General features: G+C 30.0%; 5 protein-coding genes across 5 annotated transcripts in view; 3 read left to right on the top strand and 2 right to left on the bottom strand.

The window, feature by feature from the left end:
* Nucleotides 1–5,094, bottom strand: part of LOC105620000 (DNA polymerase theta) — a 10,442-nt gene extending 5,348 nt beyond the window's left edge. The window contains exons 1-12 of the mRNA XM_012201511.1: nucleotides 4,447–5,094; nucleotides 3,739–3,969; nucleotides 3,374–3,627; nucleotides 3,172–3,304; nucleotides 2,828–3,029; nucleotides 2,427–2,622; nucleotides 2,188–2,357; nucleotides 1,572–1,839; nucleotides 1,144–1,474; nucleotides 905–1,046; nucleotides 587–830; nucleotides 155–296 (exon numbers count right to left, since the gene is read on the bottom strand). Coding sequence (XP_012056901.1) covers nucleotides 155–296; nucleotides 587–830; nucleotides 905–1,046; nucleotides 1,144–1,474; nucleotides 1,572–1,839; nucleotides 2,188–2,357; nucleotides 2,427–2,622; nucleotides 2,828–3,029; nucleotides 3,172–3,304; nucleotides 3,374–3,627; nucleotides 3,739–3,969; nucleotides 4,447–5,094 — 2,961 coding nt within the window. The remainder of the gene's footprint in view (nucleotides 1–154; nucleotides 297–586; nucleotides 831–904; nucleotides 1,047–1,143; nucleotides 1,475–1,571; nucleotides 1,840–2,187; nucleotides 2,358–2,426; nucleotides 2,623–2,827; nucleotides 3,030–3,171; nucleotides 3,305–3,373; nucleotides 3,628–3,738; nucleotides 3,970–4,446) is intronic.
* Nucleotides 5,095–5,590: 496 nt separating this feature from the next.
* LOC105619880 (integrator complex subunit 8) lies at nucleotides 5,591–10,325 on the top strand. Its single transcript, XM_012201398.1, has 12 exons — nucleotides 5,591–5,708; nucleotides 6,037–6,454; nucleotides 6,553–6,790; nucleotides 6,868–7,104; nucleotides 7,181–7,426; nucleotides 7,668–7,917; nucleotides 8,020–8,430; nucleotides 8,496–8,750; nucleotides 9,021–9,270; nucleotides 9,455–9,573; nucleotides 9,699–10,048; nucleotides 10,206–10,325. Exons 1-12 carry the CDS (start codon nucleotides 5,591–5,593, stop codon nucleotides 10,323–10,325), a joined length of 3,012 nt encoding a protein of 1,003 aa, XP_012056788.1.
* Nucleotides 10,326–11,676: 1,351 nt separating this feature from the next.
* LOC105619879 (probable signal peptidase complex subunit 2) lies at nucleotides 11,677–13,224 on the top strand. Its single transcript, XM_012201397.1, has 3 exons — nucleotides 11,677–11,710; nucleotides 12,178–12,482; nucleotides 12,702–13,224. Exons 1-3 carry the CDS (start codon nucleotides 11,690–11,692, stop codon nucleotides 12,943–12,945), a joined length of 570 nt encoding a protein of 189 aa, XP_012056787.1. The 5' UTR covers nucleotides 11,677–11,689; the 3' UTR covers nucleotides 12,946–13,224.
* Nucleotides 13,225–14,337: 1,113 nt separating this feature from the next.
* LOC105619878 (N-alpha-acetyltransferase 20) lies at nucleotides 14,338–15,612 on the top strand. Its single transcript, XM_012201396.1, has 6 exons — nucleotides 14,338–14,390; nucleotides 14,482–14,506; nucleotides 14,812–14,902; nucleotides 14,996–15,125; nucleotides 15,206–15,342; nucleotides 15,417–15,612. The coding sequence occupies exons 1-6, from the start codon at nucleotides 14,338–14,340 to the stop codon at nucleotides 15,500–15,502; spliced, it is 522 nt and encodes a 173-aa protein (XP_012056786.1). The 3' UTR covers nucleotides 15,503–15,612.
* Nucleotides 15,613–18,148: 2,536 nt separating this feature from the next.
* The window catches only part of LOC105619877 (uncharacterized protein CG43867), a 72,400-nt gene continuing 70,631 nt past the window's right edge, over nucleotides 18,149–19,917 (bottom strand). Inside the window, exons 16-20 of the mRNA XM_012201395.1 lie at nucleotides 19,707–19,843; nucleotides 19,468–19,597; nucleotides 19,088–19,297; nucleotides 18,878–19,013; nucleotides 18,149–18,510 (exon numbers count right to left, since the gene is read on the bottom strand). Of these exons, the coding sequence (XP_012056785.1) occupies nucleotides 18,446–18,510; nucleotides 18,878–19,013; nucleotides 19,088–19,297; nucleotides 19,468–19,597; nucleotides 19,707–19,843 (678 nt within the window). The 3' untranslated portion in view covers nucleotides 18,149–18,445. The remainder of the gene's footprint in view (nucleotides 18,511–18,877; nucleotides 19,014–19,087; nucleotides 19,298–19,467; nucleotides 19,598–19,706; nucleotides 19,844–19,917) is intronic.

Below are 19,917 nucleotides of genomic sequence, written 5' to 3'. Positions count from 1 at the left end.
AAAAATTAAAATTAAATTAAAATTAAAAACTTTAAAATTAAAACGTTAAAGTTAAACGTAAATTAAATAAATAAATAAGTAAGTAAGAGAGAGAGAGAGAGAGAGAGAGAGAGAGGAACATATTTTATTTATAAAATTTAAGAATTATATCAACCTGAATTAATATTCGCGCCTCTTGAATCAATAAAATTGCAGCTTGTTGAGGTGTAAGACCATCTCTTCCAGTGACAAATACTGTTCTCATTTTATTTCTCTTTTCCACATCAAATGCATACTCTCCTTCACATTCTTTTTCGCTAAAATGTACGTAAAAATTATTTAAATATCAGTCTAAGCGTATGGTTTACATCCATGTTAGATTTAATGCTAAATGTGTACATAATCTTAACAACCCAGTACATTACGTGCGCATTTCTACACGCAAAATAAAAATATTTATTTTCTTAAACACATACAATTACACATCTATACATCCAAATTTATATTATATTTTATATTATATATTATATTTATATATATGTATATTTATATATACAAAAAGATAATTAATTTATATATAAAAGGTACGAATTAATAAAATTCGTACCTTTCAAAAGGGAGTGCATTGTAAAGCGCGCGTTCAACGTTAAGCTCATTAGCAATAGCTAAGTCTGCTACGGTTTCTATTCCTTGTTTATATAAGCTTCTTGCTCGCAAGCCATTTAACATTGGCAACCGCAACAAATCTAACAATTCTCTGCAGACGCCGAACTGCAATCTCGCTTGAAATTGGCTCACTAATAATTCCATGCAATCCCAACCTAATTGCTTGCAAAATTGTGTGACCATACCTAAGATAAGATTGATGCTATAGAAAATTTGCCAGAATAATAAATTTATCATTATTAATTCTTTGTCGTTTTACCCGCGTATGTGGCAGCAGATTGTTGTAAGGTTTGCAATACTCCGCGACAACACCCATATTTTTTACAAACTGCATAAAGTGGCACTTCTTTAACCAAATCATGTAGCGCCAGTGCGCTATAGAATCTTCTATGTATATTCAACTGTGATACAAAATACTCACATTAACAATTCTTAAACTAATATGAATATAAATTCTAATTCTTCATGTTTTCCATATTTAAACAAACGTTTAATTACCGATTTCCCAGATTTTACAATTCCTCTAATAGCTGATAACACAAAACGCTCTTCTACTCCGACGAGCTTTCCAACTCTGCGCTCGCTTTCAGACATGGTGTTCCACAATTCGTGAAACGTCATCCAATCGACAGTTCCAATTTGACATCCGGACGAGAGTGGAGTAACCAAATAAATCACATGCAATTCAGTGTCCAAAACAAAACATCTTCGTGCTTTCTGTAGTTCTTCAAATAGAAACAACCCTTCTCTAGGAGGTACAGACGCGGCCAAACATGCTTTTCCAAGCGGCGTTGCCACCCACCTAGATTCTCGCTCTGTAGTTTGTAATCTGTGCAAATAGTAAAATTATACATATAAATTAATTTTAATGTTTTAAGAATTATGTAATTCTATGAAGTTAAATATAATAGTTCAATTATACTTACAATAAAAATTCATTATCTAATAAAAATTTTATCGCTTCATTAGAAAATGTTTGCACATCAGATTGTTCATTCAAGCTTAACAAAGTACAGTTAATATACAGCTCTAAATCTTTGTACGTGTATAAAACTTCACTAGCCACCGCTTCTAAAAGCGCCCTTATTAATAACGAGGAATCATTGAGACAAGATTCAATTGGATCCAAAGCAGCAGAGAGCAATGATGCAGCTGCATTACGTTCGTTCGGTTTACATATTAATATACTTTCTCCTAAACATATAAAATTTCGTTAGCATTGTATTTATAATGTTAATAAATAATAATGTTTCATATAACTTTTTAGTCTTAATTAACAGGCAATCAAAATAATTATAATTACTTATTAATTAATATAATTTTTATTATTTTCAAGTATTATTTCTTTCATACTTTTCTTAGAAAGACTGAAAGAGACTAACAATATGATTCGAATTTAGACTAATAAGAATAAATCTATACGAGAAATTCCTATATTTGATCAAAGCGAATCTTAGACATTGAAAGATATCTCTCAACGTGATACAATCAAGATGATGACTACGTTATGTCGTATATTCATTATATATTTCAATGTTTCACCTGCACTATCTTTCCCCATGCGACCAGCACGTCCTATCATTTGTTTATAAGTTAAAGTATTTAACGGACTGCCACCAAATAAAGGTGATCTTATGATTACTCTTCGTGCGGGTAAGTTTACTCCACTACTTAATGTTGATGTTGCTATAAGAACTCTCAAGGATCCCGTTCTAGAATAACAATGTCAAGTTTAAAAATACATAAGATAAAAGAAAATTAAATAAAAACATGATTATCACCTAAAAGATCCTTCTATGATATCACGCTCGTCCATCGTAAGTCCAGCATGATGAAATGCAGTGCCGAACGAAATCGTGTTCTTTAAAATATTATCTAAACCACTTGGACTGCGTTTTAATTGTTCCAGAGTTTCTTGGATTAATGTGGAATCTATTTCTTTCTTTAACATCTCACCAAACTTTGTATCTCCATAACCTAATAACAGATTAAAATAAATTTAAGAAATAAAGATTTTTTTAATTGCATCTTATATTTGTCGTATTTAAAATAAAACAAATATATATTACTGTAGTTTACAACAAAAAGCATGAGAAATAAAATCATAAAAAAATATAGTGAAATGTTAGTAAGAATAAATCTATATTTATTCAAATTTAATCTGAAGATAATTGAAGCAGACCTAGTTTGAAGAAAGCTGTAGCAATTTGTTCTGCTAATTTCTCACACCATTTCTTTGTGGGACAAAAAATCAACACGCTATGACCGGCGCTTATTGTCTCAATACAAAGCTGTAGAATATTATCTACATCTATTCCTAATTCTTGTTCCTCTATTAATTTTCTGACGAGATTCAATTTGTTGTCATATATATTTGCTCCTATCTATAAGTAGAATTTTATCTTGAATAATACAATATTAAATCTCTCTAAAATATCTGAAGTAAAATACAATCAAATAATTTTAAAAAATCAAATAATTTAAAAAATATAAAAATACAAATAATTTTCAAATTTTGTATTTTACCTTACAATATTCATTTAAAGGTATGGGCCGAAATTCAGTCTTGTATAGTTCCGCATTTAACCATTTGGCTAACAGAGTTAAGTTTGGCAGTGTGGCCGACATACCTATCAGTTGTATATTGACATCATTATTGCTAAAACATTAAATTATAAAACTTTCAGTTATGTTGTAAATTGCAATTCAATTATATTAGCGAACTTACTGAATAGTCATGTATTTCAACTTTGTCAGAAGCAATTCTAAGAGATAGCCACGATTAGGATCACCGAGTAGATGCAATTCATCTATTATCACAGCTCCTAAGCTACTTAAATCGTTCTCTTCCATTAAACGATTCACCAAAGAATTCGCTTTCTCTATAGTAGCTACTGCAACATCAGTAGTGGCAAATCCTCCGGGTGGGACACTACCTCCCATAAATCCATACACTTTTATTCCAATGTCAGACAGTAAATCCTGAATATCAAATTTATCAATTGCTTATAAAAAAACATTATTTTAATAATACTTATAAAGTATATGATTTAAGAAGTGTGCACAAAAATTTAATTTCAATGTATATCTTACCTGAAAATAATACATCTTTTCTCTAACAACAGAAACAAATGGCAGGATAAAGATCACTTTCTTCTTTTTTTCTAGAACAGTCTTAATTAATAGCATTTCAGCGACAAAAGTTTTTCCTGCAGAGGTAGGTGCGGAATACACAAGATTCTTTCTCTCTTGCATTACTAGATGATTTGACAAACATTCCATTTGCCATGCAAACATTTCTTCTACTCCATGAGCAATATATTTCTAAAAAAATAATAATAATTAGTCTAGTATATTTCTAAAAAAATAATAGTTAATTATCCAAAATCATTTGAATCAATTCCATAATATCATATATAGATATAAAAACACTTATGTGTTATTTATATCATATATAAAAGACTATTAAAAATATATTTCTATAAATATAATAAATATAATTATAAAGGAGTTATAAATAATAGTAGTTTCTTTATATAAAAAAAAAATTAAAAAATTGTGACGCAATTAGAACTACAAAAATATATATAAATAGCAAATCTTAATTTATCACATAATTTTTAATTTTATTTTTTGGCTCTAATAAAGTATTTAATAAATAATTCAAAATTAATAAATAGTTATATCAACAATATATTAGAAAAATGTAATTTCTAAAATTTAAGAAAAGATAAAATAAAGAATATACATCTTATAATATATTTTATGTATATATATATATATATATATATATATAAATACTTGTAGAATATTTGGCGGCAAACCCCACGATGCTAATTTACAACGATCCTGAGTGCCAATAGGTGGAGACAAAATAATAAATTCCGAATTTTCTTCATCATATGCAGAATTAACAGCTGATAATCTGGTGACATCACTACTACTTGTTGCTTTTTGTGTGTTATTAGAAGACTTATTTTTATAAAAACCCTGAGTATTAAATTTTTCGCATTTCTTTGTACCGTTAGTTATGTCAAGACGATGTTTCTCCTTCAAATTGGAATCAACATTTTCGTTGTTTGTTCTACGAGGACTCCGTTTTTTTTGGGACAGTAAGCTGTTTCCTTTCGAAGCACTGAAGGCCGGGGATAAATTCCTTCTGCTGTTGGCTTCGGAAAATAAAATACTATCCTCAAAATACTTCACAGGATCGAACATCTTCTTTTCTTTTTTTCTTTTTGTATCAGAATCAGCCGACTTTAATTTATCCACATTGTTCTGCGTGTTCGCGAATTCTGACAGCAGCGAGTTTGACTTAAAATATTCACCAAGATCACTAATATTTTCTTCCTGCAATTCTTGGATTTCTTCAGTTTGCTTTTGTAAAATTTGATGCTTTTTTTCAATGTTTATGCAAGCAAGTAAAGTGTCATCGCCGAAAGACTGCATAATTCCTTCGTTCTGCAAGTCTCCCGGCGGATAACTGAGGCGATTTAAATAATTCTGAGAACAGTAGTGCCAAGCGAATGTTGCTATCAGTCCAACCTACGCCAATCGAGAAATCCCTATAAGTTTGTCGCGTCACATGTTCCTATCACAATTCCTAAACTACGGTCTATTTAATGCTATGAATATCGAAGTATTTTTTGATTGGCCAATTATTAAAATTCTTTCTTCTGATTGGTCAATCAAAAGCTTCAAAGCAGTGTAGCGTAAAATGGATCGCATTTCTATTGAGCGCATTCAACGGATTTAACGCTCGCTGCTGTGATGATTTGAAAGAATACCAACAACAGCGCTCACTTATAAGGAAGAAATATTCATTCTTCGTTTTTCATGATCTATGCTTTTGTTATGTTTGTGAAATACTACAGTATTTTACGAGTGTTTAAAACACAATATTAAATTAATTACTTGTCAACATATTCATGACAATATCGGAGTTATGGATGTGGATCTGCTCAGACCGGGCACCGTGCCGATCTCGCCAGACACGATACTGTGGTTTGAGTTTTTGCTGAACCCTTCGTTGCTGCAGAAACACTTATCAAAATCTTTCCCGGGTAAACAATTGTATAATGCTAACCGCATGGAATCGAAATATTTAGAAATAATGTTATTATTAGAAATAATGTTAGAATTATATTATTTCTGAAATATTTTATTAATAGAAATGTCTCGATTAATATTGTATTTAATAACTATTATATTTTAATATTCTAATATTAAATGTAATAATGTTGAATGACATACACATATTGTATATTTTATATATATTCGAAACATTTGTGATTTATTTAAGTAACATCAAATAAATAATGTTAATTAATAATAATAATAATAATAATATTTTACATTAAATAAGACATATGTATCTATTATGATTTTTAGATCCATCACCTACAGACTTGATAATAAAATTTATGACCATTAATTCTGATCAAAAAGAAACAGAACCAAAAACAATTGATGTAGAATCAAATGATGTAAAGTCCAATGGTACAAACAAATGGACTCACAGGAATCTAGCATTAAAGATACTTTCTTTGAAAGTAGCGGCTTATCTCAAATGGGATCTGGATGTATTAGAAAAGAAGCTACCTCTGCCAATACAGTTGACATTATTACAAGATCTGTTTTATATTACTGCAGATGTTGCAGTAGAAATTCCTACAATTCCAGAATTTTTTATGGAAACAGCTTCTGACCAGCTTTTGTTTACATTGGTTTTATACTATAGATGGCATCTAAGAGCGATTATTTGTAGAGCTCTCAGCAATAAACAACCAAAACAACAATTACTTCATATGTAAGTTTTATATTTTTTTTATAATATATTATTGTAATACTTTGAAATGATTTTAATTTATTATGAGCTGTGAATAAAAAAATATTACCACAAATTAGACCAGGTACTCAGGAATCAACATATGTACCTCCTGGTATAGTAGATGATATTATTAGGAAATTAGAAACGCACATACCAAATAGTGTAAGTGCCCTAAATGATATTTTACAAATGATCGATATAAAGCCAAAGGTTTTGTCTTTTGATACTTTCCAAATGCTGACAGAGGATAGTACGGAGATCAAACAAAATTGGGAAAATATGTACTTGGTAAACATAGATGAATTTAAATGTCAGGTACGAGAATTGCAAAAGCTGGATATTATTATCTTTGATGTTGAGAGGAAATAATGAAATAATGAATTATTTTTTAGATACATTATGATCTCGCAATGTTTCATTTATTGAGAGAAGATTATCAAGAAGCCAAACGCCACATTAAACAAGCAAAAGAGTTGTACAGTAATTTTAATCCAGCAGAAAAATTAATGTATTGTAAAGTGCAGAAAGAATTTTTAGACGGCTGTTGTTTAGCATGTGAAGTACCACTAGAAGAAGTCACGCTTAGTCTAACGCAGCGTTTACACGCTTCTATCAAAGATCAATACACTGTAGGTATATTTTTATGCATTTATCACATATATATTTTTGAATAATGTATATTCATGATATATGCAAAATCTGCAGAATATATTGCAGATTTTGCAAGCAGATAATATTTTTAGGGAGATACCACAAGTTTATAGAGATAATTTGGAACTAGACGTACAAGGTGGATTAGTTAATAGAAAATTTGTAGTCGCCCGCGATCTTTTGTTGCAAATAGAGTGTTTGAATCTGGTTAGAAAAATTCTTGACGATAGTATAATCTTGGGTGACTACATAACTGAAATTAAGGCAGCTGGTACGAAGGGTCTAGATGTTTTATTCTGGGTAAAATATCTTTTATTTACATTTTTGTAAATGCTTCTCCATTAAATTCTCTGATTACTGACAAAATAATTTGTTTTCTTTTAAATGATTGAAAATAAAAGTTTTTAGATTTTTTTATTATTCCATAAAATAATTTTCCTTATTTTTTTTTTTAGTATATATTAATTTAATACTAACTATTCATATAATTTAATAAAATGTTTTTTCTAAATTATTAATCACAAATTTTATTATGTATTAGGCTTTAGATAATGTCCTGGATAAAGCAACAATTATGGATAAAAAACGAATTTCACGTTACTTTCTTTATCTTGTAAACACTGCTGATATAGAAGGACTTGCTTCAAAATTATTCAACAATTCTTCCTATGCATCATTATTCGATGAAGCAGAACTCACAATCCTTCAACAAGCAACTATTTCTGATGAGGTGGAAATACCAGACTTGTTATTACATAACGATTGGGGGATTCCATCTGTATCATTTATACGTAAGTATAAACTATTACGAGAAAAATCAAAGAAGGTATCATTAAATATATTATTAAAATTTTAGTATATATGGACTACAATTTTTTTGTTAAAATTTATAGAAAAAGCAAGAATCGAAGTGTTTGAATTGGAACAAAAGTTGATAGAGTCATATGATTCTCATGTAATTCATGAAACATTGATCCTGCTTGATGGGAAACATCGAATGAAACCGTTGTATCATGTAAATGGCTGTTGGGAGTTACCCATTCCATTGCAGAGTGTAGTAATGACACTTCCTAGGGGATTTCTCCAAGATTATTCATATGTTCTACTCGCGAAGAGTCGAGAGTTGGTAACTTCCAAAAATTTTGACGGCGCCATAGAGCTTCTCAAAGTATTGGATAAAGAATTGCAGGAACACGTAAAAAGTGGAGGCTCATTGATCTTTAAACTATGCAAATTAGTGAGTTGGGAATGCCTGCTTGTTGAGATATGGAAGTGTTTTCAAGCTTGGCCGACGACAAGCGTCTGTACGTACACGGAGAATTAAGAATTATAAAAAGAATAACGAATTTGTAATAATTTAATTTTTTAGGTGATGTGCAAAGTATGATTGTACGAAGTAAACAATGTCTTGGTGCATTACAAGCATCTGATCAGCTAATTCCGCGACAAGAAGTAATAGAATACTGCACGGTTTTTCTCCTAAATATAGCTGAGTGGGAATATCTTACTAGTTTGGAGAAGCGCTGGAATTACACTGAATTTGCAGCTGCCATTAGTAGTGTTTGCCAGGACATTGTTAAATATAAAGGAACTCGCAAATTTCCGCGAGACGCTTGGGATATGAGTGAGTATTTATTAAAGACACACACACATACACACACACACACACACACACACATACACACACACACACACACACACACACAACACACAAGAAAATTTAAAAAAAAAGATTCATATTTTGAAATTTTTATTATTTATATATTAAATTGATAATGCTAGATAAAGAAAATAATTTTCATATGCAGTAAATAATCCATTTGTTTTATGCTAAAAAAATAAGAAAATACATGATAAAATAAATTTTATCAAATAAAATCATATATTCTTTTAGTCTTAACAGCATTTGGTCCCACTAGAGATCAGTCACAGAAACGCAGCAGTAGTGGCAGTAATAGTGGAAGTTCTAGTTCGTCAAGAGATGTTGCTGCTAGTATTGCCCTTACACTTACTCGATTACGAGAGCCTATGGTTCTCACTGTAGTAATATCATTATTAGCTCGTTTGCGCAATATTTTACGTGATGAGTCGAGTCTAGAGTTACACACGCAGTATTTGTCTCTTTGGCCTGCCGGAGTACCAAAGTGGGTTTATTACAATATATTGTGTATTTATTGTAATAGTTTTTTTTAAACTTGTATAATACATATTACATATTTTTATAATAACAATTAAAAATTTTAATTTTTAATATTACTATTGTATTTTGAATATTAGTAGTATATTCAATATCTTAAGTGATACCTATACAGAAATTAATATTTACAGCGCAAATTCGTATAACATCAGACATATTGGAGAATTATTATTCCAATTGTTGACGCAAGCTCTAAAATATTATCCTTGCAATGTGCCTTGGTTGAGACTGATGGGTGATCTTAATTTTGGTATGTTTTGTTTCAAATACTATAAATACAATAATATAAATATTATAATAATATTTGTATTTTATTTATATATTACATTGCATTATATATATATAAGATTGTTAATAATTTATTCTTTTTTTTAGTTCTAAACTATTATGAAAGTGCAATGAGATATTATTTGGAGGCAATCATGATAGCCAGCGATTTATTTAGTCAACCTATCCCACGTACACAAATAGATGATCTTGTTTATAGAAGGATGATCAAATGTTGTGCTCATTTACAATGTTACACTCAGGCGGCTGTGTTGTGCCAATTTTTGGAGGAAGTAGATTATTCTTTGGCATTCAAAATGGCAGCTAGCGATCAGAAGAGCTGTGTCGCAGCTGATGCTATGGATGCATATTATCATTGTATTTGGGATACAACGATACTTGAGTATCTTATACAATTGCACACGAAGCGTGGAGAGCATCACAGAAAGCAACTCGCGGCAAGTAACTGAATCAAGTCAATATTAAATATTACATAATTTTATAGTGACATAATTATAAATAACAATTAATCACTTTAAATAATTGGTTATCATAATCAATAGATCAATATATCTCTTTATAATTATTATTCTTTATAAAAATTTTATTTTGCAGATCAAAGTCATCGGTTTGTTAGAATTAAATTCTAACAATAACGAAGAGATCCAAAGAGAAGCGGCTAATATTCGTAAAGCTAAATTTTTGAGAGCGTTAGCGAAACAATATGTTTATTAAAAAGATTATCTGAGATTTTTTAAGAATTTATTATTTATACATACTGAATAGTACACTGCAATACGTATGTACATCCGTATGCGTTGTATATTTTTTACGTGTAAGTGTTCGTTGTATTATAAAAAACAATATATATAAAATAAATATGGACCGATGCATCATCTAGTTTGTTAGATTTAAATTAGATTAACAATTGATTTTTGTGATGTTAAGACAAATTTCTAATTAATAAATTTATAAATATTTATATGATAAATTTATAAATATTCACGACAGGCTGTTGAATAAAAAATACACGAAATCTCTAAAGAACAGTCCTCTCAATCGATATTTGCTGACAACTTCGTGTAGGATAATTGAAACGTCGACTTCAGTCTGAAAACAATTTCAAACGTGTTAAGCCGATTCTATATTAGTTGCAAGCCGATTGCAAGTTTGTTGCGACAACCAAGTGTGTTGATTTCAAAATGTAAGCTTCAGATTGGCTGTCGCAACAAACTTGCGATCAGCTTACAACTAATATAAAACCGGCTTTACGTGCGCTATAGATTTTCAACACAGCCATATATCCTACGACTGCTAGGATTTCTATTGTAGACCCCGCATTAAGTGTAGTCACTTCTGGTTGGATAACGAAAAAACATCCTTGATAACTGATTTCAAGGAGCAATATGAGTTTCGCCAAATTCGAGGAAAATGGGATTATTATATAACACGAAAAACATGAATAAATCAATAAAAAAAATATTAATAACATGAAAAATATTAATAAATTGATATTTACACACTTAGCAGAATCCATACTGTTTGAACTATTGTCACCTTCATTTGTTCATTTGTTCTTTTTACTACAAACAATATCATTCTTCTGTAATTTTTAACTCTAATAACAATATTGATATTGAAGTCTTTTTCTTCGTTTTATTGGTCCTTGTTTCCGTGAACGGAGTCAACTTGGTCAGTCATACCTGTGTACAGTCAAAGTCAGCAAACTTCCAAAAATTAATCGAGATAATACAATATCCAAACCGAAACACGTCCATCTCATCCGGTCTCTTGAGAGTTGAGACTTTGAAGTCGTTAGCGATTGGTTAGCGATTTGTCGTCAGTGTCATCACACGAATAGGAAACTGCAGAAAAGCGACGAATACTTGACTAACTTGACATTGGTGGTCAGCGTCATTTTTTTCTCCCTCCTCTCTCCAGTCGCCAGTGATTTCTCGCTACATGAAGTCGCACCTTTAAAGCCACTAACAGCGATCGACGTATTAAATCAAGCCCGATTATTCGTGCATTCGTGCCAAATCGTGCGACGTGCATCCGAAGAGACGCGACGTGTATTTTGTTAAGAGGTTATAGTCGTGATGGGTGCAGCGGAGAATTCCGTACGTTTCTTATTCATAAAAAATCATTATCATTTGAAATGTCATTTTACGAACGTAAAATTATGCGTGCATTGCGATGAAAATAAATTGTATAGAATCGCGCCGTTATTCACTTCGCCGACATTAAGGTCATTTGTGATGTTGCCACATATGGTTGAATATATTCCGGATAATTGAGATTATATTTTAATAGATCTCTCCTTAGTTGTACAATTGTTTCTAATGTACTTTAAATGCATTCACAATTCGCAAATTTTTGTAATTCAAATAAAATTTGTAATTTTTTAATTGGAGCAAGATGTATATTTTAATCAAAAATTTTTTTGTTTATATAATTTTTTTATTTATATAATTTTTATTACAGTTTAACTACGTAACTTTTTTACAACTTTAATTTGTAATTTGTCTTTATATAAAATATATTTTCTTATTATATCAAAACAAAATAAAAGGCTTTTATTCTGCAGGTCATACAAATCAATAAGTGGGATGGCTCAGCCGTGAAAAATGCTTTGGATGATACAGTCAAGGAAGTACTCACCAAGAAATATAATTACATAGAAAATTTTTCTCTTCTTGATGGAAGATTGTTCCTCTGCGGAATTACTGTTACTATAGCTATCATAGCACTATTATGTGATTACTTATATCCATTCCCTGCTTCCAAGCCTGTTTTAATAGCTTGTGTCTCCTTCTATTTCCTTTTAATGGGACTCTTGACATTATATACAACGTATAAAGAAAAAGGCATATTTATAGTTGCAATTCAAAGGTGAATTTATATATATGTTTGCAGTATATAATTTATGGAACTTCTTTTTATTTTTATTATTATGATACTTTTTATTTAAATCATTTGTCTTCTCTTTACATTTTACATCTTACTCATTTAAACTTATTTTTTAATATTAAAGCAGAAATTAATTACATTTCATGAATAGAAATACGGATTTGTAAAATTTTATGATCTCATAATTTCTTTCACTTTCAGAGATCCAGCAGGTTTCAATCCTGATATGATTTGGGAGGCAAGTTCGTATTTAAAAAAATATGATGATAAGTACAATCTGGTGTTGTCAGTTAAAAGTACATCAATGGGAATCTTTAATGAGACAAGTGTTACGAAATCCGTTGCGAATTTCATTGATGTTAATGGTGCAGTGATACCAGGATTAATAGAAACTGTAGTAACGAACATGCACGACAGTCTGACATCCCAACGGAAGGAAAAATAGCAATGTTCTGAGAAAAAACAGAGATAAACTAAAATCAATGTAAGCTTTTTTAACATAATTAAGTTTTTTTCCTATGAAATTTTGTTGTGTCCACAGTTTTTCGATGATGTTCTGAAATATATATAATACACATGTCCAATTCAGTCCAATTTCTCATATAATGATATATGTAAATAACATAAAAATAAGAAGCTAAGTATTTTCATTTATGTATTGTAATTATTATACTCAATATCTGAAATTAGAACGGACATTAAAAATCTTTTGTTAGATAAACAAGTATTTATTACTTATTCCTATCCTGTATATGTAGAAGCCTGATATATTAATATCCGATATCGAAAAACTGGTTACAAATATATGAATAAAAATTTTAATTTACGGAATTTTTATTTAAAAAATTTCTTGTCAGGATATATTCTAACAATTTGGACAAATTTTCGAGACTAATAAAGAATATGTTAATATTCTGATTCTTGCTATCTTTTATAACAATCTGTTTTAATAATTTTGACGATATTTTGAAACTTCCTTAAAAAAGATATTTCGAGATTCATGCTCTGCTATATACAATACATTCTTATAATAATTCTTCTAACATTTCTAATAAATTTTTTTAAATGATTGTAACTGTTCTTACTTGAATAGTGAATGAATAATCGATTATTTGTAAAAAAAAAGCTATTATTTAAATACACGCAATTTTAAATCCATTGCAGTTCAATTGAGATGTAAATAATCTTGTCAGGATCATCACTCCTATCTAGAGTTTACTCTGGTAAGAGTTAAGAGTATTCTACATAGAAGTCGTAGATAGTCGTGGAATCTTAAGTCATAGGAAACCAACCAATCACAATCAAATATAAGGAGAATACTCGATTAGAATTGGCCAGTTTCCTATGACTTAAGACTCCACGGCGTCTACGATTTCTATGTAGAGGACCCTTTAAGATAGAGTTATTAATTTCAATCTATAACCTCAGAAACTGTATATTCCACGATACATGATTTCTGATAGGTTGAAATTCTTATTCTCTGTTCTCTGTTCCTTTTATTGTGCAGAACCTCTTAGGGCACAGTGATGATTTTTTATTGGTTCCACTATATTCAGGGAATGAAAGTGACAGTAAAACAGTAAAATAGTTATTGTTTTCTTATTTTATCTTATATTCATGTTCTTCATTAATGGCGGACGCGCACGCGCGCGAGACAAGTGTCTCTTACCGCAGAACTCTACATCTTTCTACATCATGTTTTTCTGTACGGACCCTAGCAATCCTAGCATGAGCATGGGACAGTAGAAATTGTTCTAAATGTCTTTATTGATCTATTTTGAATTAAATTTTATCGACAAGTGAATAAAGTAAATTATTTCTTTAACAACTTTTGAAAATGACGACACTTAGACCCTTTACATGCAATGATTTGTTCAAATTTAATAATGTGTAAGTAATTTTGACAAGTTCTTCTAACCTAATATTCAGTTAAACAATTTTTCATTGTTGTCATTGTTATGATTATATATATTATTTTCAGGAATTTGGATCCACTCACAGAAACAGTATCCTTTCACTTAACATAAAATTAATAACATTATTAACATGTATTTTATAAATCTAAAATTATATTAATCATCATATAAATATTTGAGTTCTTAAAATAAGACGATAAATCTCAGAGAAAGATTATTTTAAAATCGTTTCATTTATGAATAATTTTATTTAAAATTATTTCATTTATAATAACGTTTTTTTTTTTTCAAAAACTTCTAATGGGAAACTAAAAAGTTTTTACATTATAAAATTACATTTTATCAATATAAAACTTTTTAATGTATATTCCTTGATCTTTTGCATTTCTACTTAGTATGGACTTTCATTTTATATGCATTATCTTTCACATTGGCCAGAATACATTCAAGTGGCAGAATCTCCAAGCGGTGAAATTATGGGTTACAGTAAGTTTATTTATTTCCAATGTATTGTTGTGAATATAAAGTAAATTTTCATTTAACATTATTATTTAACATTATTATTTGAAATCATCAAAGTCATGGGGAAGGCTGAAGGTCATGGAGAAAATTGGCATGGTCATGTAACAGCCCTTACAGTTTCTCCTGATTACAGAAGGTTGGGTCTTGCTGCAATGTTGATGAAATATCTTGAGGACGTATCAGAAAAGTAAACTATAATTTATTATACCTAGTTAATTGTGATCTTATTGATACCTTTTATTACATATATATTTTTCTTTAAATTAGGAAACAGGCATATTTTGTGGATCTCTTTGTTAGAGTAAGCAACAAGGTGGCTATTACAATGTATCAACAATTAGGATACATTGTGTATAGGACAGTATTAGAATATTACAATGGCGATCCAGACGAAGATGCATATGGTACAGAGTTCTCTAGAAAATCTAAAATAAATTTATACATGTATGAGATATAACAGATATCATCTTATTTTTAGATATGAGAAAAGCCTTATCAAAAGATGTAAAAAAGAAATCTATGATTCCATTAACACATCCTGTGAGACCAGAAGAAGTGGATTGAAGCGTTTGAATTTCTTATATTGTCACAAAAACTGAAAAGTAAATTATATACAAATTGTCTGTACAAATTATAAAATTAACAAATATATAAGAAATAGATATAGTTAAAAATTTATTATTCTTGTTTATAATAATCTCTTTATATCATAAAACTTGTGGATGTCTTTTTATAGATGTCTTCTTTATCCTATCTCTTAAATGAATAGTTTGACAATCGCTATCGACTGTAAAATTGTATTAATGTGCAGTTTATTTATTTTTCTGTACAATAGTACACAATGTTTTTCACTTGTCTCGCTCATACCTTTTCCATATGAATAAATAATAAATATAAATGTGAGATAGGCTCCGTAGAATCCGATTCACATAGAGCTCGATTGTATAAATTGCTAGCTCTCTCTGCCTATTTTGATTCTACTAATTTTTTAGAAACGCAAGTCCGTTCTGATGGTGATATTTACACGAATAAATGAGTATAATACGCGTACGATTCCTTTAACTATGTCATGATACACAGGTGCTAATCACCTACGCACAATAGCATTCGATATATTATATAAAAAATTAAGGACAAAATGTCATTCTTGCATATCTTTGTACTGCTCTCAATAGTTTGAGGTTCGAATTATTCATACAAACATTCACAATGTGCTAAATGAAGCCGAGTACACGCGCATCTTAGTCCATCTAGATATTTAAAGATCGCGAAGATCTGAGGGATTTTCAAACGTCTTCCAGAGACCTTGCAGAGATCCTTCGAAAATCGAGACCCATTATTCCATTTTAAGACAGACGCAGAGTGGTGTAATTTCGAAAATTACAAAACCGTCGAAGTTTTGCACGTATTGCACGAAAGCCCTACTTTCAGCTCATAATTTGTAACCGCTAGAAGGAAGACGTTTACTAGTTACGTAGGACACGTCAAACGCGAGTACAAAACTTCTCTCTCTTTCTCTCGCTTCTCTCTCTCTCTCTCTCTCTGTGTGTGTGTGTGTGTGTGTGTGTATTAGGTATGGGAAAAAGTTCGTGGCGTTTTTTTTAATGCCATCTATCGGAAAAAACGCCACGAACTTTTTCCCACACCTAATATGTATGTATATAGACAACGTTATAATCGTTACATATGTTTTAATACACAATGTTGCACACGTACTACGCGCAGGAACGTAACCTTAGTTATATTAAATAGTAAATTACGTTCCCAATTACATCTATTTGGTCGTGTACCTGTAAAAAGAAACCATATAATCGCTAACATCTTAAATAAATATCAGATATGAGACTAGTTGTTATCAAAGTTAATACGAGTATATCGGATTTTTTTCTTTGTTGATCAATTTCACGAATAGCCTCACATAAAAGAAGCAAATGATATTCGAAAATGAGAAAAGAGAAAAATAGAAAACTGTCTCTCTTTTTTGTCAATGAGACAGTTCCGTTTTCAGGTCTATTTATTATCCTATAATATATAATTGTTAAAATAAAATAATCTTTTTTTTCTATACTGAATGCTTTCCTTCATTGTTAGAATATCACAAAATCGAATTTAATTTCGAAATAAATTCAAATTATGAAATATACAAAATTTAAATTAAATTTAAATTCTCACATGAGACTCGAATCTCTATTAAGGATGTTCGACCTTAATTCGATCTTTGAGAAGATTCATTTTGAAAAGATAGGGCTTTTTAATCGATCTCCTCCTTTGCAATTTTGTTGTGAATCGTGTTTTAAGAATGAGTCGATCTTCAATTTTTCTCGATAGGAATATATTCGAAAAAACTATCCAATGCCTGATTACGCAATAAAACGTAAGTAATAAATGAATTGGCCAATCATAATAGAAGCCCTAAGATTTTAATTAAGCAGAAGCAAATCCAATATATTGATTTCTTATTGCTTAAGTTTCACTGTGTGCTATGATTTTTATAACAACACTAGTTATAAAGTCTCTACTAAATAAAATATTTTATTCAAAGTTGGTGAAAATTATGTTTTGTTCTGGAAAAAAAAAAATTTATTTTATTGTATAAATATTTCTGGATCAATCTTCAAGAGATCAATCTTTTTAATGCGATCTCTGTGAACTAATCTGTTGATCTGAGATCGATTCACAGATCGATTTTCAATATATGAATTATACATTCCTAATCTAATCTCATTTAAACCTAAATCAATTTGAATTTCAATTAAATTTATAAAAATTAATTTATTTTGACAAAATAAATTTATGTAAAACTTTTTGTCTGATAAAAGTAGAACAAAAACTTTTGAATAAAATTAAAAAGATTATGTTCCAGATTATAACAGCGATAATGTTCATATAAGCGTTCCGTTCGACATCGAAATTGAGAAGAAACGCATCGCTGTGTCATTCGAGAGATATACTCCTAAACATTTAATAACTTTGATTAATATATACACGATACGATGTAAATACATCACTACGCAATATTTTACGCATTCTTTTTTGTTTCTGTTTTTAATTTGATATATAAATGCGTAGCAAAAGTCTCAGCTTGTTACTTACGTAGCCGCTGGATGAAACTATTCGATGTGTAATCGCACATACTAAATTAGGCAGTGTTACAGATCGATTTTAGTGTTCGATTCGATTTTAGCCGCTTTTTAATCACCAGTACGGTCGTTCGTAGTTAGCTCTTACGCTTATTATTAAATATTTACACAGATACATTCTTGTAAGCGTCGATATTAATTTACATGCACATACAAACGTAAACATGATTCGAACAGGTTTGCGATTTCTCGAAAAAAAAAAAACAACGCACCGCACATCGCAGTGTACGATACTAATACTGCACTGTTATGCTGCTTTTATATGATACAAACGACAAACAAAATATTCATCGCAATCAGATCTTGGTTCTAATCCAAGAAATACATTCTCATTGTCTTTCCAAAAAAATTAACGCGATGCGACATTTTAAGGTCTTTGGTGATCTGGCGTGGATTTTAATATATCAGGTTGAGTTGGAAGACAGCTTGAACCTGCAAAAAAAATCATTAAACATTGTTTTTGTAAAATATTAGTTGGAGTTAATTGCTGACTAATAATATATAATCATTATTTCGTTATACAAAAACTAGTTAAAAATCTATCTATTAAATTCAATTTACAAAAATCATCTATTAAATTTAACTTTTATTGTTTGTTTATCAAGATTAATTATGAGAAGAGATCGATCATCAACATTCATGATACAAGGAACAATTAATCAAGAGTGATTCTGAATCACAATATTTAATTTTGTTTATCAATCTTTATTTGTCAACTTTTATCAATCTTCGAAATAATCCAATATAATTATAATTTGACTAACATGTTTATAAAACAGATATCTCTTTTTTTACTGACCAGTCGCAGGTCTCAGAGTGGATTTGATAGATCGATGTGATCCATTGCGTGTTAGAGTATTCATTTGTGGAGTGCCCGGTAATGCGTGGCCCAGCGCGTTCATATAATCAGCGATCAATAATGTTATTTCCAAAATCTATAAAGGATGGATAAAATTAATATTTTTCTAAATTATTAATTTTCCACGAGAAGTTAGTCTATTATACGCACTTTGGGTTTAGAGAGTGCGAACAACAATTTTTGTTCAGCTGCACCCTCGTCCGGGCAAGCGACGAGCATAAAATCATCCAAACAGCCACCGAACGTTACTATATTCGCATAATTATACCGGCACATGACAGCCATTGTTTGTAATTCAAGCAACGTTACACTATCTTCAGAAACCGCTATCCAAACCGTCACAGAATCGCCTTGTTTCAACTATAAAGAAAATTATTTAAATAAACTCAAATCACATACGTATATAATATACGAAATATATTTTAATCTATTATTATGCAATTAATCTATTATTAATCATAGTTATAAAACCTATTTATAACCTAATTATAAATCCTACTTATAAAATATTTGTAATAACATCATTATACCTTTGCTTGATACAGGGTAGCTCCAAAGAAAGGCCACTTTCTGGTGCATGTAAGATATATACGAACACAATCTAATACGCTACGTCCTTTTAAAGCGATCCACTTTTCCTGTAGCTTCTCCTGCAATTCCCTGATGGAGTAAAAATAATTTGTTATAAAACAGTAAGAAATGTATAATTTAACGTAAAAATAAATATTCTCTTGATATTAAAAAAAAATTGAGTTTAGCGATCTTTCACCTCAATTGATCAGCGGTAATGTTGGCTCGATAGCGTAATGGATAAAATTTATCCAGAGCTTGGAGTACGAGATGATGTGGATTACTTCCAGGGCCGCTTCCACGTGCTTTATCATTATTATATTCTCCAAAATCAATCTGTGAAATTGATTAAATGATCAAGAATGACAAGAATAATAAATTGATTCAATTATTCAATTATACTTTAATTA

The sequence above is a fragment of the Atta cephalotes genome (assembly GCF_000143395.1).
Source record: "Atta cephalotes unplaced genomic scaffold scaffold00023, whole genome shotgun sequence".
Taxonomy (NCBI): domain Eukaryota; kingdom Metazoa; phylum Arthropoda; class Insecta; order Hymenoptera; family Formicidae; genus Atta; species Atta cephalotes.
The sequence above is the reverse complement of the archived record's forward strand: the minus strand, read 5'-3'. Positions and strand labels throughout refer to the sequence as shown.